At 32.4% G+C, this 23,380-nt stretch overlaps 2 protein-coding genes across 2 annotated transcripts; both read right to left on the bottom strand.

Moving 5' to 3' along the window:
- Positions 1 to 762: 762 nt before the first annotated feature.
- Positions 763 to 5,214, bottom strand: LOC147398702 (LAMMER-type protein kinase AFC2). Its single transcript, XM_086447958.1, has 12 exons — positions 4,940 to 5,214; positions 3,878 to 4,061; positions 3,402 to 3,428; positions 3,010 to 3,163; positions 2,825 to 2,873; positions 2,612 to 2,726; positions 2,245 to 2,336; positions 1,947 to 2,103; positions 1,733 to 1,797; positions 1,526 to 1,623; positions 1,326 to 1,428; positions 763 to 1,224 (listed from the first exon to the last, which is right to left on the bottom strand). Exons 1-12 carry the CDS (start codon positions 5,039 to 5,041, stop codon positions 1,078 to 1,080), a joined length of 1,293 nt encoding a protein of 430 aa, XP_086304084.1. The 5' UTR covers positions 5,042 to 5,214; the 3' UTR covers positions 763 to 1,077.
- A 3,144-nt stretch (positions 5,215 to 8,358) lies between these two features.
- LOC147398701 (Rhodanese/Cell cycle control phosphatase superfamily protein) lies at positions 8,359 to 13,894 on the bottom strand. Its single transcript, XM_086447957.1, has 10 exons — positions 13,639 to 13,894; positions 13,439 to 13,531; positions 12,358 to 12,465; positions 11,991 to 12,087; positions 11,182 to 11,221; positions 11,016 to 11,090; positions 9,962 to 10,049; positions 9,755 to 9,822; positions 8,777 to 8,849; positions 8,359 to 8,658 (listed from the first exon to the last, which is right to left on the bottom strand). Exons 1-10 carry the CDS (start codon positions 13,777 to 13,779, stop codon positions 8,575 to 8,577), a joined length of 867 nt encoding a protein of 288 aa, XP_086304083.1. The 5' UTR covers positions 13,780 to 13,894; the 3' UTR covers positions 8,359 to 8,574.
- Between the last annotated feature and the right edge of the window lie 9,486 nt (positions 13,895 to 23,380).

Genomic DNA, 23,380 nt, shown 5'->3' with positions numbered 1-23,380 from the left:
AGAATCCAAAAAAAGAAAAAACCCATGTCCTAACATTGGCCATACATATTGGGGATAATGGTTTCACAAGCTATGTTCTTTTACCTATCTGAAATAATATGAAATCTCTCTCTCTCCCCTCCCCTCCCCCCTCTCTCTACCCCAACTGATAAGTCCTTACCTATCTTTTATATTAAAATTAATTAAATCTTAAATTCATTCTCTCTCTCACACAAGAATATTTGGTGCTTGAACTTAGAGAAATATTATACCAATTAAATCACATAAATAAAATTGCACTGTATCATTATTTTTCCAGTTGTGGACACAGAATATCCAAGTAGAAAATCTGTCATTGGTACCCAAAGAGGTCAGAAAGTCGAAATAAGTGAATCGATCAAGACAAGGGCATTTTTGACCAACTAAATTGATCACAGTTAATAGTCAAATGATGTACTGTAATACTTTAAAAGCGTCCTTAATTCTTTGCTAAAAAATTTCCTATTATTAATAAAATAATTTTTTTTTATCATTATTCAATAAAAATTCCAAAGTGCATTTCCAATAATTATTATATTCATAATAAACTTTAAGAAACTATCGATAGTGCTTTTTCTCATGATCTTTAAAAAAAAAAAAAAAATCAGGATCAAAATCTTATTAAATTCTATGTAATTAAATATAATTTCTTACTTAGAATAATGATTCTACAAAGTATTAAAATATAATGTAACAAAATTATAACGCTTTACCAGTAAATAGAAAAGGAAAAAAACTCATTGGTTACCAGTCAAAAGCAAGGATGAAGATGAATGAAGCACAAAAAATAAAACAAAGTAAATGGCTACACTTTGCCAGTCAAAGCTCCTCTTTATATTAACAAGAATGGAGTCACAGTGTAATCTGTGCTCCACAAAAGATCTTTTTCTACAACACATTGTAATGTAAACATCCTCCTCCTTGGTGATTGCACTAGGAACACAGTTTTGTCACTAATGCAGCCGCCGCCGCAGCAGCAGCAGCAAGCCCATTAGAGAACTACTCTAGAGAGATGTCCCCTCCCAGAAGCAAATTTCCCCCCCCCCCCCCTTTTTTGTTTTAAGACCTCCTGTGATCCCTGGTAAAGAATGGATGTCTGAGGGCTTCTCTAGCTGTCAGTCTATCCGATGGATCATACCTCAGGAGACCTTGCAGTAGATCTATCAAGTCCCCAGCCGAGTGGTCCACATGCTGCATTACTAGATTCTGACATGATAAAAGGAAATAATAAGCACAATTCACCATCATCATCATCCCTCATCATGCATTAATGTAAGATAAACAAATGTAATTAACAAGCACCATACCTGAAGTCGAGGTAACTTTAATACTGCTTTTATACTCTCTCGTGACGTAGAGCCCTCTGGCCAGTCCAATCTACCCCTTCTCACATACTTCTCTGCGTGCCGGCTGGATAATAAACAGATATATATATATATAAGGGGATCTAACTACCAGATCTATATAAATTTAGTAGAATGAAAAGGGGCTTCAACAAAATACGCACTCTACTCTCTTCAACATGTGCATAGGCAATGGGCCTAAAACCCTCTCCATCATGGCTAGGTGTTCCAAATTCTCATGGGTCTGAAACAGTGCTTCTCCCTGCAACAAAAAAAAAAAAAAAATACAAAATAAACATCCTCATCATATAGAAAGACGGCACACCAAAAAAAAACAAAAAACAAAAGATCAAATAATTAAAATAGCCTACCGAGCACAGCTCTACAAGTATACAACCAATGCTCCAAATATCACATGGGTAATTCCATCCAAGTCCTGCAAGGACAAAATCACAATGGTTAACAGTAGTACAAAGCTGCTGATTATTCTTAAGAGACCCAAAAAAATAAAGAATAGGTATAAAAGAAGAATATAACAGATCGAGGTAGGAAACAAGGGAGATGCGGATGTCAATAACATCATACCAAGAATAACCTCAGGTGCACGGTAATGCCGTGTTGATACGATGTAGCTATGATCCTGATGCTCATAGGTTGTGCTACCAAAATCAATCACCTTGATAGCACTTGACTTTGGAAGTCTCTTGAAGTAAGACCCATCCTTGGGCGATCGAGATGAAACCTTTACATCAACAATATTTTAATGGTGTTGGATAACCAATGAAATAATAATAAAACAAGGTAGGCAAAGAATAAGAGAAAGAGAGGTTTTTCAATTTCAGGTAGTAAGAAGATGAGATCCATTTTTTAAAACATAACTAACCTTGAATTCTGGAATTTTTACATACTCTGGCGAAACAAGGAGTATGTTCTCTGGCTTCAAATCAGTATGGATGAGACACAAATCATGCATAACTGCAAATTTTATAAATATAATACCAAAACATAAGCACTTGTAGCAGTGGACACATAATTCAACATAACAACCATCTACTGATTAAACAATTTAACTGATAATAGCAAGCATAGGCAGAGAGGACTGCCAATGATGTGCAAGACCAGGATATATAAATTAAATAAAACCAATGGAAAAACCTGACTGAATCCCTTGATTATATATCTACTAACAAGAAATGATCCCAAAAATGTTGAAAAGATATATAAAAATGGCAGAAGTGATGACTACACACATGCTACACATTCCAACAGTTGTCTGCCAAGCTCGCGGACTAGATCAATAGGAAATGAGCGATAATTGTTTTTCCGTAGAAAATCGTATAAGCTAGGTCCAAGCTTCTCAAATACCTGTTAAAACCATTTAAATCCACTCACAAGTCTTAACCCCCAAAATATTCATCAGATTGGGGAAATCAATCTATCACAATTCAATCATATATACTTACAATACAGATATGGTTACGATAGTCAAACCAGTTCCGTATTTGCACACAACTGCAAAGAATAACCCGCTTAACGGCTTATGTGAAAAAGAAAAAAAAAAACCTTGAATCTACTAAAGAACACGGAAAACATTACAAAATATATGATCAATGGGTATAGTGTTTATATAAAAAATAATAAGACTCACCGAGACCCATTTCTATCATGCTTTGCAAGATATTGTAGCACATCAATCTCTATCAAAGCTGCTTCACGATACTTCTTAATTCCACGGACAATTTTGATGGCGACCATTTCTTTCCTTTCTCTATCCCAGCATTCCAAAACCTGACCAAAGGTACCTGGATAAGAGAATAGAAAGGAATGCATGGATGTGAATGAAAAGTAGAATTGAACTTTTAAGGCAAACAGTAATTCTAAAAAGAATACCTCAATAAGCTTATTAATATTTAAGGCTATTTTCACATCACGAGAAAAGACGATAAAATCTATAATCATGATAGAAAATAACAAATATATACATATATATAAGGGTAGACAGACGATCATTGCTTATGATTTAAGGTGCAAAAAACTGACCTTCACCCATTTTGCTTTGGATCCTATCTGCAAACACAACAAAAGAAAACCCATAAGGAGAGCACTAGATGATGTAATACTAAGATATTCAATGTTAGTATCAAAATGCTTGCATTCAAATAAGAAAAAATAAAATAAAACCAACTAGACTCCAAACTACTGATGCAAAAAAATAATCTAATTTTTTTTCATTCAAAGAAAAAGACTGCTGGTATAATGAAAATAATAGATAGATGAGGAGAAAAAACAAATAGAACAAAGATTTACTTTCATAAAACCTAAATCAAGGACCCAAAAGGGCAGTAAAATAAATAGTAAATAATCTAACAAAGAAAGCAAATCAAAATATGGCCCAATTTGTACTGCAACCATGAAATTAATACATGGTTAATGAAATAAGTAGATAATTTGATAGAACAAGATTGAGACGCAGAAAAACGAATGTAAAGATTCATTAATTGTGATAGTGTAATTACAGCGAGAAGTTAAATTATCCCCAAGCGCAAACATGTAATGTCCATCCTTGTCATCATCTCGCCACGGGGGAGAACCATTTCGAGCAACTCCCTTTAAAAATAGAGTAGAACTAGTATGGTCTGAGGGTGGTGCATAGCTTGTCACATTTCCAACATCTTGCCCACAAAACATCCCTGGCTGGGCCTACACACAGCCATCCATTCATGTCTACTCAACACAAAGTAAAATAAATTTATACGTTCCCTTTCCAACCCTTTCCAACACATATCCTTAGTTATTGTCAACACATCATGGATTGAACAAATAAAAGGAAGAAGAATAAAAGATCTACCCTTGTAATCAACCAAAGGAAGTCCATCAAGTCTAGAATAATTCACACAAAAGATAAGGGCTAAAATAAATGCTTCATGCATAGAGCCCTTTTTTAAACAACAAGAGTGACCAAAATAATAAAAACTACAAAGAATAATAAACCAACTAACCAAGTAAAAAAAGAAAGAAAACTCCGAAAACACAGAAATACCTCTAAAGAGATGAAAAAAAAATCCTTACAGAAAACGGGGAAAAATATTATAAAAATAAAAATAAAGAAAACCTTATGTTCTGATAGATCTTCATCGGATATGTTGATAAACCTACTTAAATCGGCTAAAAACCCTAATACGTGGAAGAAATCTCTTATCTTTGCTAAGACCTGACCATACTAATTACTCCAAAATAAAGAAAAACAACACAAACGGGTACAAAATTAGAAATAATAATAAAGAAAAAAAGCAAACGATGAACAGATCCTGTAAGAAATCAACCGAAAAATATAAGATCCTGTACTAAAAACCAAAATAAACTAGATCCAGTAAAAAAAAATACATGAAATCTTCATATAATTTAACGAAAAATAGTCAAATTCATCAGATCGTCAAAGAAACCCGGAAAAAGAACGCAAACATGCAAATCTAACCTCATTTGAAAACAAATATAGATAAACATAATCAGATCTAGGAAAAAACAACATATAATCAACGGATCTAAGCAGATCTGAAGGGAATTTTTATTTTTTTTACCTTAGGTGCCTGAGGAACAACATCCCAAGCTAACCTCGGCCTCTTCCTTGGACGACGATCCATGTGTGTATGAGGAAACTCTGTCAAACATTCCAACTCCATGATCGAAGAATAAAACTTGCAGAAAGATCGAAATAAAAGAAACTATATTATGAGATCGATAGGTTTTTTCTATGAAGAAGAAACCCTAACCCTAAATCCAAGAATAGGTAATGCGTGCGTCGGTTGTGATGGGGCTTATCTGACGCTACACGTTTCCAGCAATTGTTGTTGAATTGTTGACCGATTCTTAATTTATAACCCAACTCTTATCCTTGGTAGACCCTAACCATAGTTAAATATTGACCGTGGTTTCATTGATACTCCTTCTCCCAATAATATACGGGTAGTTTCTAGAGCTACGGACCAGAGTTCTTCTCTAAGTGGAATTTTTAATTTTTGGTTGTATTTTTTATCTTAGTTACATTTTATTACTTATTAAAAGGAATTTTAGAAAATATTAATTTATTTTATATTGATATATATCAATATATATGTATATTTATAATTTTTAATAGTATTGTGGCATGTGCAAACAAACATGTCTCAAAAGGATTTTTTTTTTTAATTTAAATATTAAATAAAAGGCATTTTAAAGATTAAAACTACCCAACATGATTATAAAATCTTGGATTGCCATTTTCATGATTTATGACTAAAATGACCTTAAGTTTAGATGTAAAGGTTGGTTAATAATGAGAGAGACGGACTACTTCGGCCTCTCTCATTATAATAATAAATATAAAGATAACAGTAAAGAATAATCGTTGGCATGTGAGTATGCATATGAATTTCAGTAATAAGTATATATGTAAAGTAAGAATTATATTCATAATTAATTTAAAGATTATTTTATAATTTTTAAATTAAAAATTTGCTTAAAGATTGATTATTGAATCAATTTATTTTTATAATAATTATGAAATAATAAGTATCCAATTTTGTAATTATATTTTTTATACAAATAATTATTTTATAGACAATTTGATGAATTTACCTTTATCTTTTTGCCCATGAGTTGAATGTATCCCAAAAAAAAATGGCAAATAATATAGTAAATGAATTGCTCTTTGTTTTTTTTCATAGGTATTGAGGTAATCACTTTTATCCCAACTTAATTATTATTCTAAAAAACAAGGCAAGCCCCCCTGAGTTCATATTTGATTCATAACTCATATCTAATATAAACCCTAACTCGTATCTAAATTTAAGTATAGTCGCTCACTTTAAATAAGATACAAAAATATCTGAATTAAATTGATGGGATACCATGTATTAGAAATATTTTATTTCAAATTTAATAAATTGCAACACTTACACATCGAGTTCAATCTTACTAACAAGTGATGGGTTCATCTCCCAAAACACTAAAGTGTACCTTAGTTCAACAACTCATTTAAATATTTGGACTAGACGGATGGTGACACATATCTCTAGATTTCATCTATAAAAATCAAGCTATCAAGTTGAATGAAGAATTGGAGGTGGGAAAGTTAGGAATGCGATAAATTGGAACTGGGTGAGTTGAAAATTGGATGACTGAAAATTTACAAGTAAAAAACCACTCTACAAGTTCATTGTAGATCTTCTCAATTATTTGTTTTCTTTCATTTGAGTATTAACAAAATCATCGAATGAACGTTGACAGTCCTCGCACCAGAGCCTTCAACCTTCTTTAGTTGTCTCCGACCATTATAAACAAAAAAATGTTATTCGAAAGAAGTTTGATGGAAATCAACGGTAAAATCAAGATTATCAACACCATCCGAAAAAATGTACATCTTGAGAAATGGAAGGACCTAAAAACCTCTCCACAAGTATTAACAAAACAAGATTGATTTGATAATCTTGATAAAAACTTGGTTGTTTTCATAAATGCCCTTATATATATAATTTAATAGCATTTTGTATAATTTAACACAGTCTAATAATATTTTAATTACTTAAAAAAATTAACTAACATGAATTTAAATAAACGATACTCACCCTTCTCTCATCACAATATAAAGATGATATAATTCGTGGATATTTTTGTAATTTAATAAACTAATTAATAAGAATTTGCATTAATAATAGTCAACATTTTCTTGTTGACATAATTTATTTTATTTTATTTTATCTTATTATATTATTGTAGCTAGATTATTTTATCTATTCAAAGATATATTTATAATTTTAAAAATATTAATTTTAGTAGGTTTGAATATAATTGCTCAACCTTGTCTCATCAAATTTGTATTAAGCAGACATTATGTAATTTGTAATATAATTCACCTCGAGTAAACAAGACCATAAAATGCAGAGAAACTTTTAGGGTGCTGCTCCAGAAAACTTTTGGTTGTTATTCTTATCCCCATCTACCCAACCAATGAAAAAGATAAAATCAAGAAAAAAGAGCAAGCAGAAAACAAAATACCCCTAGTTTTGCAATGATTTACTATTGTGGATATTTTACATTAATAACCCTGACCATTACGCCAAAGATTATTGTTGTCTGTGTGAAAAATTCTAAAAGATTGAGGGTACTTAAGTCATTTAACTTCAATTAAGGATATTGTATTGTACCACCCACGAGAATCAAGCGTCCACATTCATCCTCTGCCGCACATTTTTTTAGATAAGCGATCATCAACATCCGTCAATTACTGGGTCGATTAGGTTATTGGATTAATAACTCATTATGATAATAGTTTCCAAACGGTCCCTAAGAGTCTTTTTGGATTGATTGAGAGAAAAGGAGAGAAGAGAAGTGAAAATAATAAATAGAAAGTAATTTGTACTATTTTACCACTTTCTCTCCAAATCTCTCCAAGGGAGAACAAAATTGAACTATTTTCTCTCCATTAACTTTCTCTCTCTTCTCACTTAACTTCTCAAACAAGAGAAATGGAGAGAGAACTGATTCATTTCTCTCCTCTTCTCTCCATTTCTCTCAATCCAAACCATGGTTTTAAATTTCGTTCAAGACTGAGACAACTCGTGTGATACGTCTCGGTATTGTTCACCAATGAGACGGATAAGATTTTAAATGTATTGGACAAGATTTTAAACCATGGTTCATTTGTCTCATTGATCAATGAGACAGCTCAAACATATTGGAAAATTTGTTTGAAACGACTCGGTCTTGTTCATGGACAAGATGAGATGCCAAAACAAGTTTTAAAACCACGATGCAAACAAAGTGTAAGTGACAAAGGAAGAACAATCTCATGCAAAAAAACAAAAATAAAAATTCTGAGCAAATATTTTTTACAATTTCTTGTGCTTCTAAAGGTCTACTCAACCAAGCAATTGCAAAGTGTTTCAATAATTTTCAGAAGAGTCAACCAAACAATCGTAACGTAATAAACCACAAACCAGTAATTGCAAGAAGTAGGAAATGCGAAACTTTGCATTTTGTGGATATTAGCAGGTAACCTAGATCCGAGAAGAATGCATTAGTCGGCTTTAAACAGCAGGTCCATTGTCACGATAACACGTGAGCACATCGTAAGGCTACTCAATCAAGCTCAATAGACAGAATGATTGGGAATGTAGGAACGGAAATCTCTAAGAACATTTAACTACAAACACGTTCAACGTTGGCTGTTGGTGTCTCAGTGAGACCTCAGGTCTTGAAGATATCGAGCCGCTTGTTGAGCCCCAAGAAACAGAGCATCTGCTAGGAGAAAAAGTCCAACCTGTGTAAACCATTAACCAAAAGGAATTAGTCCTTTTTGATGGAATATAACTCCATTTAGCACCATCGAGCAAGTATGTTTAAGCCGTTTTGTTCCGAATTGGCAGTGAAACTCATACCAAACGGGCGGAGAAAACTAATCTGTAACTCCAGCCTTCCTTTGCAGCTGCGGCTCGTTGTTGATCAGTCCAACTGAGAACAATACAAGTATAGATAATGAGAAGACTTCTTGATAAAAAGTGGTAAAAAATACTTTTAACAGAAGATATCGTTCTTAGATTTTAAAATCATTTTGAGTAAGCTGGACTTGAACTCATGACTTCAAAGCATGGTTTTAAAACTCATTTTGACATCTTGTCTCGTCCATGAACGAGATCAAGTTTTCTCGGACGAGTTTTCCAATATGTTTGAGTCGTCTCGTTCAATAATGAGACAAATGAACCATGGTTTTAAATCTCGTCCAATATGTTTGATTTGTCGATCCATCTCGTTAGTGGACGATACCGAGATGTATCAGATGAGTCGTCTCGGTCTCGGACGAGATTTAAAACCATGTCTCAAAGTTATATTGCAATAAGTCAACCAACCTGGACCTAGGGGTCTTTGACAGAATTGAATTGCATAATACATCTCATGTTCATTGTCGTCATCTACGCCTTAACCAAAATATTTGGATTGGTAACATCAATCTCATTCCCCCATTAAACTCTATGTGGAGTCATGTAAGGAGTCAAGGGAATTGTCTACTCTTCACGTTGCCGAACCAAGGATTGTTAGATGACAGTGGGGAATGATGAGATCTCCTAGGTGGGACCTCTTGAAAGTGACTGCTGCCCACTTAGCATGCGTACTTGTATATAGAAGGGACTAATCCTTAAACCAAAGCTCATTGAAAATAAATATAAAAATGTAGATTCTGATCACATATCAGGTCTCAATAAGACGGAGGTACATTATATATTACCATCTTACTAATGAAAAGAAAAGAGAAAAAAAATGTGGATTCTTGGTTTATGCATCAAAAGAATCTCACAACTTCTTTAGGGACACTTTTTTTTTTTTTCAAAGGAAATGTACCAAGAATGAGATATAGTTACCCAAGGAACTCCGAGATCCCACCGATTCCAGCAAACTTGAAAGGCTGAGGACCTTCCCTTTCAAGATCCTGCTCCCAAGAAAGAAAAGAAGGAAAAACAAACACACGTCGAGAGATTTTATTGGACTTGAAGAAGAAAACATCATTGAAAAGAGTAAAAAATACAGAAAAAAGGAAAATAATTTGAACTGCTTAAAACACATCTTACTTCTTCTTCAGCAGCCTCCAGACCCCCTTGAACCCAAAAAAGGTTTTTGTAACCTGCATTGTATAGTTGCTCACATGCAGCAAGGGATCTGCCAGGCACATATGGTTAAGTTTGAAACACGACAAAGCATTGGGGAAAGGTCAAAAGATATGAGATTGTAATCAAGTCTTCTTGACATAACTGATGTTTATAAATGATTATAGATTGATTCTAGGTACACATTTATGCTTGAATTATTATTTAGTCTCTACACATATCTCTAAAGGCATTTTTTGTCCTTTTTTTTGTGTGCATAATATATGTATACAGCCTCATTTGAAAGTAGGTTAATGCAACATTTTCAACTATCAATTAGGTTTTTCACAGTTTGGAAACAGAAATATGACTGTAACCTAAATATTATCATGTTTAGGTAAACTGAAACTCTAGAAAAAAACACTTCAAATAAGCTATATTGGAGGTAATTTGTTGGAAGTAAATGTCTAGCATCAAATGGCTTAAAGGTGGAAATAATGCTGTGGAGGGGCAAATTAAGGTGGAAATAGTTAGATTTTACTCCAATATCTATTCAGAACCTTGTCAATATAAACCAACTATGTACAAACTCGGTTTCTAGTGTTTGTCATAGCCAACCTAAGAATATTGAATCAATGATTATCGAGGAAGAGGTTTGCAATAAAGCCCCTAAGTTGGATGGGTTCACCCCATTTGCATAGAGAGACTATAAAAAATGAACTTAAGGAGATGAAGAAGGAATTTCAGGAGGTTTAATCTTTGCTGATTGTGATGAGAGCCTTTCTCATAAAGCCTTTTTTTATTCCATTTTCTCTTCACTTTAATAATAATTCTTTATTTAACCAAAACAGCTCTAGATGGCTTAAAAAATTGCTCTGGGGTCCAAGAGTACACTAAAACTACAACTTTGGAACATGGAAGTACTAACAACCTCACATGATTACCTAATATAAAAAATGCAATTATCTCTAAAACTAAAGTAACCAAATCCTTCTTGGCATGAAAAGTAAAATATTCTTTCAGTTTGTAAAAAGATCACCTCAACCCCTTTTGGCACGCAACAATAAGGTCAGTATCTTTTGGAAACTTCTCCTCAACCTTTGATATGAACTGGCTGTAACAAAATGGTAAGAAATGGGTAATTTACATTATGTAATGATAATGAAATAACACATAACTAGAGGAATGACAAGGGTGTAACATACTAATCATAGGACAATGTAGGTATGCCACTCCACCAACCTCCTACACAATCGAGAAAAATATAAAATTTCACTCCCCAACCTCCAAAGGGACTAGTAGATATATTAATAAAGCTTATGAAGTGTTCCAACTCTAAATATTTATTTTTGATCGACAAAAGGGTAAGTGGTTACTTGTTACTGTGCATAGGTGGGTTAGGAACCCAGGTTGTAGTATCAACACACATAGACTTTACCTGCTTAGCGGGCTGGATATGATAAGAGGCAAGAAACCATGCATTTTAGTGATCTTGAAGGCAAAATCATTGAGTATTTGTAGGTTATTATGGCATGTCAGTGCTAGAAATCTCCCAAACTGTTTCTCTCTGAGATAATCAGTGAAAATGCAAAAGAAAGAAGCGTGCATAAGAAACTTAGACAGACACGTGTGACAATTTTAGACATGGACATGAAGGAACATTGATCCTGGCAATCGTGATGCACTAACACACCTGTGAATTTGAATCCAAGTACTACAACAATTAAGTAGACAGTATCAGTCAGGCGAAAGCATCTAACAGGGTGTGTTGGTTAAATTTGTACAAAGAAACTGAAAGTTTTTAAAAATGGAGAAATTTTGAGGACACTAATAATGGATAGAGAAAGTTTATCTTTGCCAACAATGGATGTGAAGTGCCCCTTGTTATTTATAACAAAACACCCAGTCTTTTGGGTCATTGGGCAACCCATTAATGTCTTGGAAGAATGAAGTACATTAGTAATAGAAAATTTTCAATCACTCATGAAAAATGAGATAGCAATCATTAAGATACCCATCATGAAATTTGTGATCTTTCTGGAAATGGTTCCAGCATCAAACTTGCTATCAACATCGAAGATGGGAATCCAAGTTGAGTCTTTAACCCATGCCTGCCAAAACATAGGAAAGGTATTGATGGATAAAGACCACAGAAAGCGATCAAAATTCGCTAAGAGTCAATGACCCTTTGAACAGATTAAATGCTATATAAAAAGACCATAGAGAGTATTGGCAAGTTATGAAAAAGAGAGGATACATTAGCACAAAGAGAAGTGGAAAATCATTCAAGAAAAACTCGACGGTTAGTAAGCAAGACTTCCATGCACCCGCATTCAAAACCCTGAGCTTAAATACATAAATTGGAAGAAGAAATTGAGCACCTTTTTGTGTTCAATGGAGGGACGAACATCAAGGAGGGTTTTGTTAGTGAGTTGAATTGCGTATCCAGCTTCCCTTGGTGTGAGAGCCTTCACTTTTTCTTCCCTGATCTACGAAAAAGTAGTCACAAATATAAGACAATAAATTTATTTAAATGGAAAGCCAAAAGCTAGAATTTCAAATATTCTAGTGCTTTTCCATGTAATGAGATGGCGCTTTAGCCACTAATAAATGATAATTGAATGATTGCTCACTATTTGATTGTTGTTAATACATTCTAAGTACAATACCTACATTGTCTTACAATACATATGACACTACCATGAAATTTAATAAAATAATAGAGAGCTAATTATCATCCCTCATAAGTAACCTAATAACCAATATCTTTACCATTATAATGAGAGAAGGTGGAGTAGAAGTAGTTCAACACCAAAATTTGGATCTCACAAATGCCCCCACCTTTACGTTTAAATCTTAAAATAAGAGCAGGCGGAGTTCGACACCAAAATTTGGATCTCACAAATGCCTCCACCTTTACATTTAAACGCAATATAATTAGAGTCATTTTGATCATAAACCAAGAAAATTGCAAGCCTACACCCTATGATCACGTTGGTTAGTTTTCAAAATTACAAAAATATATTTTTTACAACGAAATCTTTAAGAACCGTTAAATCAATATTTTAAATTACAAATAAACACTTTTGGTATATGTGCATTTGCACATGCCACCTTCTAGTACACATAAATTCATTGCTTTGAGTTGTCAAAATTGAGAACATGAACTAGAAAACCTCACACATGATGATTGAAGAAAGGAAATGTGGATTTCCTAAAATGGCATTTTAAACCCACTTAAATCAAGCCTTAGTAGCAACAAAATTGAAACTTAAACCAAACTAGTACCCAAATTTTAAGCCTACCATGTTCTCAAATCTAGAATACCTATCTCAAAACTCTTCTAAGATATAACTCACTCAAAAACAAATTAATTAACATAAGCAAGATGTTGAAATGGTTGAAAAAACGAAATGCAAATCAAAAGAAACCAAAATCATAACTTGGTATGATGTAAATTACCAGAGCCTCCCATCTCTTCTTTGCTGCAGCCATCTCCTTCATCTGCTTTGCTGGGTCGTCTTCTACGCTCACTCTCATTCGAATACTTGAATTCTGAAGCAAATTAAAACAAACCCATTTCATAAAATCGAGTAGGAATCAATCTATAAATGCCCATTTATTTAAAAAAAAAAAAAAATTTAAGGGAAAGATTAGGTTACATGGTAATGGGTTCTGTAAAAGGGTTTGAATCCCAGAGAAGATGGTTGTGAAAAGTTGAAGCAATCACTTCTTCCTTTTAGTTTTCTTCTCGTCAGTGAAGGGTTTAAAGTATGGAGAGATGGGAATCCCAGAACTTCCATGGTTGAGAGACGAGAGAGGATCAAATTCAGAGGGAAGAAGAAACGGAGGGATTTTAAGCTTCTTTTTTATTTTATTTTTCAATTCAATTATCCTCTGTTACTCTGTAGCAATGCGAACTACAGTTGCAGAGTGGACAGCTTGGACCTTAAAGAGGATTTACAAAGTACAGATAGGGTGGACCTTGATTGATGGTCTTCTGTTCTCAAAATGAGACACGTATAATTGATGGGAGATCCAAAGCATTGGTAGATGATCACATTAAGGGTGGCAATTTCAACACGACCTGTGAATACAACTCAAAGTTAGTGGGTTTGGGTCAAGTCTAATTGAGTTTGGGTCATAATTGTCAAGTGGGTTTAGGTCAAGCCTAATTGGGTTTGGGTCATAATTGTCAAGCGTCTAACACCATTATTTAATGGGTTGGGTATGGGTTTTGGGCATTAACCTACTTAATCCATTTTGACATGTTTAGTTATCTTGTCATTAACGTGTAATTTTAAATATATTAAAAATTATTTAAGAATTTTTTAAATTATTCATTTATTTTTAGAATTTTCTAGAATTTTTTCATAATACAATATCTTTTTTTAAAAATTCTATAAAATATAAAAAGTGTTTTAAGATATTTTTAATTTAAAGTAATAAATGGTTAAGCTTTAGTTTGAGAAAGAAATAATACTTTTCTTACTAAGTTATTTATTTATATTTATAATTTTTTATTCTAATTTTTTCATTGAAATTTAGAAATACATAGTGTTTGATATCTAATATGGGCGAAGATTAAAGACCTTACTTAGTAAGGTTAGTATGTCTCATATGATAATAAAATACATTTTGCTTAGCCAATAATAACAATTATATATATAGGGTCCCGTTCCCCACCCTAAGCTTTACCCTACACTTTAACAAATGTGTTTTGTCCTACATGTGTTAGAAGTTTTGGAATGGGCTGATTTTTGGTGAGGATGATCTCTATAGTGAGGAAATCATCTTCACCAAAAATCAGCTCATTCCAAAACTTCTAACCCCATCAAAAATGATTTACAAAAAATGGACGGTCCACGATTTTTCAACTTGTAAACATGGGGTTAAAAATTTCGGAATTGGCTGATTTTTGATGAGGATGATCTTCTAATCATAGAGATCATCCTCACCAAAAATCAACCCATTCCAAAACTTCTAACCCATGTAGGACAAAACATGTGTTGTTAAAGTGTAGGGTAAAGCTTAGGGTGCTGAACATTTCCCATATATATATGGTCGGGTTCCGTATACCCCTATTACGACTCACATTGCGACACACCATTTTGTCTTATATAGGCAAAAATGTTTGGAATGGGCTGATTTTTTGTGAGGATGATCTCTATGGTAAGGAGATCATCCTTGCCAAAAATCAGCTCATTATGAAACTTCTAGCCCCATGTTTACAAGTTGAAAAATTTTAAACCCTCCAATTTTTGTAAATCAATTTTGATGGGGTTAGAAGTTTTGGAATGTGATGATTTTTTGCCAGGATGATCCCCTCATCACAGAGATCATCCTCACAAAAAATCATCTCATTCCTAACATTTTTGCCCATATAAGACAAACGGTGTGTCACAATATGAGTTGTAATAGGGGTCGTAATAACGCCATCCATATATATATATATATGGGTCCCGTTCAGCAACAAACATTTTGGCAAGACATTTTTCAAAACATGTTGGAATGGGCTGATTTTTGGTGAGGATGATCTCTACGGTGAGGAGATCATCCTCACCAAAAATCAGCCCATTCCAAAACTTCTAGCGCCATGTTTACAAGTTGAAAAATCGTGGACCGTCCATTTTTTGTAAACCATTTTTGATGGGGTTAGAAGTTTTGGAATGAGCTGATTTTTGGTGATGATGATCTCCTCGTTGTAGATATCATCCTCACCAAAAATCAGCCCGTTCCAAAACCTCTAACCCATGTTTTGAAAAATGTTTTGCCAAAATGTTTGTTGCTGAACATTTCCATATATATACATATATAAAATATAAAATTTAAGAAATTAAATTCTTTTAAATAAAATATAGATATATGTGCTTCAAAACCCTTGAAGGTTTGAACTCATTTACTTGGGTTTTTGGAGTCGCCACCATTAATTTAAGGTGTGAATGGACATTATGAAAATATTTTAAAATTCGTTTTTCTTGGCTTGCAGTGATTTTAGTATTCAAAAAGGATAATGGGAGAGGTCTTCCTAGAAATTTTAAGTAAGGGAGTTCGGTTAAGAGACAAGAAAGGTGTTAGACACTTTGTCCCTCTTATCCTACAGGACTACCAATATGACCATAAATGAAGCATTTAAAATTATTTTTTTGATTTTGAAAATAGAGGGAGTTATGAAGAGAATTAGGAAAAATTGCCTATAGTTTTATTTTGAAAAATGAGAAAATTAAGATGATGAGCAAGTCATACATCCTTACTTGTAGCCATTTTAGTAAGTATGCGCATAAGTGTATGCATGAGATGGACTTATCAAGAGAAGATTACTTCTAAGAAAGTAAATAAAAGATAATTATTCTAAGAATTTTAAAGTGCAAGGGAAGTAAATGAAAGTAAACAACTAATCTAAGAATTTAAATTACATAAAATAAATGAAAGTAAAAAACAACTTATTTTAATGCTTTTAAGGAGTTTATTAAGGACTTATTGGGAGAGATTACCTCTAAAAAGAATTACTATCTCCCCCAAACCTCTAGACTAGAAATTGAATATCTACATTACTAAACTAAAAAGCATGTAAATAAAAGAAAATTGCTTGAAAGATAAAGAAAGGGATAGTAAGAGTAGATGAGATTAAAAGGGGGGTTTGAACTAGAACTTTTCCCACCTTGGTCTCCTTTTTTTCTTCTTCTTGGATTTGGCTTCTTGAGAGAATGAGTGGTTATTTGGACAGAATTTTGGGAAGCCTTAGGAGTTTGAGAAGGGATTTTTATAGAATTTTAGAATTCTAATTTTTTTTTTCTTTTTGTCTTAATCCTATTTATAGGATTTTGGGAAAACTCTTGTGGATAGATTTGTCTTAAATATTCAAGTTCTTATTATTTTCACTAAAATTTCAATGAAAGGTCATAATTATCTCTCTTCTCTTTGACCTTGATGGGTTTTCACTCGCCCATGAGTCTCACCAATCAAAATGATCAAGGGATAGATTAGTAAAAGTCTAATAATTTCTAGTTGGCTTCTTATTTTTTTGGGAATAGTTCATACTTGTGTTGAGGAATGACATGCAATTTATTCTCGTGTCAAGGAACAATATACAATTTAAGCTCATGCTGAAGAGCCATCATGCAATTTAGGCTCGTGCTGATGAGCAACCAAGCAATTTATTACTCTTATTGAGGAGCAAACATGCAATTTAAGCTTATGTTGATGAGCAGTTGTGTAACTTAGGTTCATGCTGAGGAGCTATCAAAAAGTTTATGACTTTTCCTAAGGAGTAAACATGTAGTTTAAGCTTATGTCAAGGAACAACATGCAGTTTAGGCTCATGGCGAGGAACAACATGCAATTTAGGCTCGTGCTAAGGAGTTGTCATGTAATTTAGGCTCGTGCTGAGAAGTTGTCATGCAAATTAGGTTTGTGCTGAGGAATACATGCAATTTAAGCATATGCCGATAAGTAGTTATGCAGTTTAGACTCGCGCTGAGGAGCATCATGTAGTTTAGGCTCATATCAAGGAACATCATGCAGTTTAAGCTCATGCTAAGGAACATAAAGCAATTTAGGCATGTGCCTAGGCTCATGTCGAAAAGCATTTGATGGAGGATTCCTTTCACAATATTTATGATTTTTCTTAAGAATGCATTTCTAATCATGTTGCCATCATGAAGAGTATGCTCTACCGGGGATAAAAATACTCTTCTTTTAAAAATTGATAAGTTAGATCTAAAAACGAAAGTAGGGGAACTCCTTAAGGATTGGATTCCAAGAAAATTTTATCATAAACAAAATGGAATTTTCGAAAATGTTTGAATGAAACTATTCTGGTTAGAAGGTGACTTAAGGCCAAGTCAATAGTTTGCTGGCCGAAGGTAAGGTTCGGCCAGGCAAAAATGTGCCCCAGTTCGAAGGTGAACCATGAACCAAAATTTTCTACGACTTTAAAATCCAAAAAATCAAATTTTGAATATGAAAATTACGATTTTTTTGTTTTGAAAACTCTATGATTCTCTTGTCTAAGAACAAGTGATAACGATGTAGATGGAGGATCCAAGACTGAGAGACCCGTCTTGATGCTTTCTATCTTTTATGCGACCATACCTGATTTTTCTTTATTTTCTACATCTTTCTTCCTTGTTTCTGCATACTCAAACAAGAGATGTAAAATATTCAATGAATTGAAAAAAATATTTTTTGATATTATTGGCCTCAGGTGTATGTACCTTTTGTTTTAAAACTATTGTTTTGATATAAATTCTAGATTTTTCCTCATAGGTCAAAAAATATAATTTTTAATTATTATTATTATTATAATGTGAAATGCAATGCTTAAAATAAAGAGTAATTTTTTTGTATTTTATTTTTTGTTAGAAAGTTCGTGAAAATTGCTTGAGTCAAAAGAAGTTTAAATGCGAATACATGAGCTTGATCTAAACATCTTGGAGCATCGAAGTAGAATGTTTCGTCTGAATAACTTAGATCAATTCTCAATCATTTTTTAAATCATTTAAATTAATCCCCAAACTAAGTTGACTTTGAAAAATGTAAAATGTTCAAGTAGGTTGAAAATTTTTCGAAGTGATTGGATAGGCTTGAAAGAATGAACAAAAGGTTGTACTTGGGCTGATGGAGTTAAGATGGTGAAAATTTTGGTTGCTCGTCTTTTGTTTTTTTTAAAACATTTTTTTGCCTCTAGTACCAATTATGATTTTCACCAAGTTCGATTTTTTACTCTTTTTTGCACATCGATGCCCTTTTTGAGATTTTCATCATGTCAGTAGTTTTGATCTTGTCATAGTTTGATTTTTTTTACTCACAACGCCCTTTCGGATTTTCGCTATGCCTTTTCAAACTATGTTTTATTTTGTTTTATTTTTTATTTTTTTAATGTCCCATCTAGGCTATATTCTCGGTATCAACAACTTTCTTTATGGTCTTGGTATATGAGTTTAGCTGAATGATCTTCAATCCTTTCTATTGCCCATGCTTAAGTGCATTTTTGTTACTTTTTTTTTTTTTTTTTTTTAAGTACCTTATCTAGATGCTTCTCTCAATATGACTAATGGTTTTAGAATGTGAGTTGAACCGCGAGATCAATGACTTCTAATTTTCTGCTACCAAACTTGTTCAAATTCCATCATCAGACTGTTGGTTACCTTCAAACTTTCACCTGATCAGAGAGGTCTTTATTGTGGGAAAAACGTAGGCTATGATTAGGGTTAAAAAATAAATGGATAAAAGGACCAAAAATAATATTTAAATAGGATTGGTAGAATTGGGGCATGCCCTTATTGCATTTCCTAATATATCTTTTTCTGATTTCCTATTCTATGATTTTTTTCTTAGAATTATCAGTCATGTTATCTTCTTGACTTTCTCTTTGCTTTCGAGATGTGAGTCAAGTTCAAGATTGAAAAATCTATTTTTAGACTCTCTTTTTTGTATTTTTAGTCATTCACAGTTTATGCTCATGCGAGCTAGGAGTTTACTATATCATTTCTTTTTTCTTTTTGATTGTCTATTTTCTTTTTCTCTAATTTTATTTTTTCTTTTATTGAAAGATTTAGTTATTCCCCCTTACTTGCCTTGGTGTATTGTGACACCCTAAAATTCAGGTCCACGATCTGACCCATAACTCATGAGTCAGAATGTAGATTCAAATATTGAATGTCCGAAGATTATAAATCATTTACGATATATGTGTATTTTTTTTTTTTTTTTTTGTAAAAGTATTTCATAGTTAACACTTCAAAATTATTTTCTCTATAATTATTTATTCTAGTAGTAAATATCGACAATCTAAAATGTATCATTCATTCAATTATGGACATACCTCTATATGGTACATTCTCTAAATCATTAGATTATCAACTCAATTTATTTTTTTATAAAAATACAATAGTTACAAGGTATATAAGAAAATATGATAGAAAATGTCAAAAAAAGTTAGCAAATGCATGATGTCCCATTGAGGACAAAACAAACCCATTTTAAAGAAATGGTCGATTTCTCTCAAAATTGACTCAAAGTTTAAGGTATAAGATGACTTTACCCTCCTCAAAGACCAAGTCAAATGACATGTAACTAATTGATAGGTTTTTGACCTCTTTAATCATTTTCCTTGGGAGAGTCTTCAACAAACTAGAGATAAGTTGGTTATTAGGCATAAGTTTTAGAGAATTCTCTAGGGTAGACAAAGTGGTCACAAGCTTTGAAAGGTGATCAATTTACATTCAATGCCATGGAACCTCTTTGAATTTTGAAGAAGGTTGGAAGGGTAGAATTGTGAAGCACTCCTAACGTGTCTTAACAAACTAAAGTTAGAGGAGGGAACTCGTTTTAAGTAGAGACCAAAAAGAATTTTATGTCAAGATTAGGAGAATAAGTAGATTACCAAAGGACCTTTGGGGAAAGAGAATTATGAGGTTTGATAACATGGGTAATTAGAGAATTAAAAGGTGATTAGAAGAGAGAATCTCATGCACACATGGGTTTTCTAACTGCCTAACAAAATTGGATGTATGCTAGGTATGGTCAGAAGAATTATCCTTGATTGTTCTTGAGGTAAGGCTAGTGTAAATTAAACCTACATATCACAAAGAAAAAGCTAAAAGCATTTCGACACACTTTTTTTTCAAATAATAAAAGAACGTTTAAAATAATTAGGAGTCGCCACCTAGTTTAGGTTTAGAAACTAAAAATAACTCCAAAGGGAATCCGGATCGATCTACGAGTAAGAGATATGGGTAAGAGGTCAAGTTATGAGTTTCGGAAGGTGTTAGGCATCGAACCTGCCCAATCGAAATGATCGGTCTCTATTACGTTGGAAGAAATTCCTATGGTCAATGGACAAAGACTAAAATCAAGGTAGGGTCTAATCATTATTATTTTATATCGAATTTGCCAAACGAATCTTAAGGCTAAAATTCTCTAAATATCTAAATGATTTATCAAATTTCGTAGTAAAAAAATATGAAAAAACCTAAATCTTATTCCACATCCTAAGGCTCACGTAACGAGTTTTCACACAAATTGAGATTTAAAATAAAAAATGCCACGTGCACAAGAAGTTTCCATGCAATTTTACATCAATCAGAGCCTATATGATTTCCAAATTGATGAAATATAGTCACATATAAAGTTTTCAAATCAGTAAAATTCATATCACATGTAATTGTCAAATTGATAAAATATGAATATGTGAAAATTTTCCAAATCGGTAAAATTCATATCATGGATAATTACCAAATTGGTGAAATATGAATATATGCAAACTTTCTAAATCAGTAAAATATAAACATATGTAAAATTTCTAAATTAAAAAATTATGAACATATACAAAATTTCTAATATTGAAAAATTTATACATATGTAAAATTATGAACATGTGTAAAATTTATACATTGAAAAATCATGAACATGTGCAAAATTTCTAAATTGGAAAATTATGAAAACATGCAAAATTTCTAAATTTAAAAATTATAAACATATGTAAAAATTTTAAATTGAAAAATTCTACTTGTATCAAATTTCTAAATTAAAAAATTATGAACATATGTAAAATTTTTAAATTGAAAAATCATGAACACGGCAAAATTTCTAAATTGAAAAATTCTAAATTGAAAAATTATGAACATATGTAAAATTTCTAAATTGAAAAATTCTACCTGCGCATTACAACATTTTTGATCTATAGCGACTGTTTATAACAGCGAATAATTTTATTTGCCTCTATTAATATATTTATTGCAGCGGATAATTTTATTCGTTTCTATAAATAGAATTTGTTGCAGCGGATAATTGTGTTCGCTGCTTTAGGGATCCCTCGTACCCCTGATATGCTTATTCAATCTATATAGCAGCGGAAATATATATCCGCCACTACAAAATCATTGTTTTTATCAATTTTTTTTAAAAAAATTGAATATAGTAGCGAATTAGACTATCTGCCACTAAAATACTCAAATTTCTTTTTTTTTTTAAAATTGAGCATTGCGGATTAATCTGTTCGCTACTATAAAAATTATTATTATTATTATTTTTGGGTTTAGTGAGTTCTTTTTAGGGAAAATTATAAAAAAAAAAATCTAATACAACAATTATTTAACAAAAAGAATCTAATTTATTAAAAATTACAAAAATGATAACAAAAATATATTTTATTAATTAAAAATTGACCTATTGCAGCGGGTATTCAGGACCGTCGCTATATGTTGTATATTTTATTAATTAAAAATTGACTTATTATAGCGGGTATTCAGGACCGTCGCTATATGTTGTATATTTTATTAATTTAAAAATTGACCTATTGCAGCGGATATTATGAGCCACAGCTAATGGTATTACCTTCAACAGCGGAACCTATTATCCGCTGCTACATTTAGCGATCGAGGCAGCACCGTTGAATCTTGCTTCCGCTGCTTATTGTCGCAATATCTTTTACATGCGGAGAAATCACCTTGTAATGGCGGAAAAATCCGTCGCTGTAGATAAAAAATGTTGTAGTGGCGTTGTAGACACCCCATTTTTGCATCTGTCTAATTCGATAATTCGTCACCCGATTACCGTGAATTCCTAATGATGAGCGTAAAGAACTCGAAGGCTTGTGAGTACTGTCCTTGATTCATTCCATTTTCACTCTTTTCATTTCCCCTACTCGTTACGACTCGACATAGAAATTCACGCACGCTTAGGATCGCTATACCTTACACTTGATTTAGCAAGCATGTACGCTTTAGGTTTGATACATAGTTCGATAACTTAGAGACCTCGCTACACTAGGAAAAAATGACTTTGAAACTTAGAAATAATCACGTCGGAACTGAAAGAAACCTCGCGTTAAAATTCGTAAAAGTCTATAAAAATCGATAAAATGATGAAAATACCCTTTATAAATTTCGGACCTCCGAAAGACCTCGAAAGTACCTCCATTGCAATCAGAACATGATTTCGAGTCTAACAGGACCCAAACCGACAAAAACAGAAAAATTTAGAAAAATTTATAAAAATGACCGAAATGTCCCTCAACTTCTAAATTCAACTTAGAGATCCCAATCCTTAGGAAAATGTAATAAAAATCGAAATCCAGTAAACAATCCAATCTAAACTAAAAAATAAAATTCAAATTAAAAATTAAACAATTCAAATAAAAAAATCCAAACAATTAAAATTAAACGATTAAAACTAAACGATTCAAATTAAGAAATGCAAACAATTAAAATTAAAATAAAAAAAATCAAAATTTAGTCAAGTAATCAAACTTAATAAAAAATAAATTAAAAATCATTCAACCAATTAAAATCAAATCGATCAACATTGACCAACCGATCAAATTAAAAATCACTCCATCAACTAAAATCAGTCAATTAAAATGCAAAATCGAACTCAAATTCTATCGAAATCTAATTAAAA

This window comes from Akebia trifoliata, chromosome 7 (genome assembly GCF_017979445.1).
Source record: "Akebia trifoliata isolate Shusen 1 chromosome 7, ASM1797944v1, whole genome shotgun sequence".
Classification (NCBI taxonomy): Eukaryota; Viridiplantae; Streptophyta; class Magnoliopsida; order Ranunculales; family Lardizabalaceae; genus Akebia; species Akebia trifoliata.
Note: the sequence above shows the minus strand (reverse complement) of the source record. Positions and strands in the feature narration are given on the sequence as shown.

Bases quoted from the DNA above. Each gene is read 5' to 3' on its own strand.
- LOC147398702 (XM_086447958.1), bottom strand. From the start codon at position 5,041: ATGGAGTTGGAATGTTTGACAGAGTTTCCTCATACACACATGGATCGT. The intron at 3,164-3,401 runs GTCAGTTTTTTG...TCTCTTATCCAG, and splicing joins CCAAAGCAAAATGGGTGAAG to GTACCTTTGGTCAGGTTTTG. The intron at 1,798-1,946 runs GTATGATGTTAT...TTGTCCTTGCAG, and splicing joins TGCACCTGAGGTTATTCTTG to GACTTGGATGGAATTACCCA.
- LOC147398701 (XM_086447957.1), bottom strand. From the start codon at position 13,779: ATGGAAGTTCTGGGATTCCCATCTCTCCATACTTTAAACCCTTCACTG. The intron at 12,466-13,438 runs GTAATTTACATC...ACTTTTTCGTAG, and splicing joins AGAAGAGATGGGAGGCTCTG to ATCAGGGAAGAAAAAGTGAA. The intron at 11,091-11,181 runs GTATGTTACACC...ATTTTGTTACAG, and splicing joins CCTACATTGTCCTATGATTA to CCAGTTCATATCAAAGGTTG.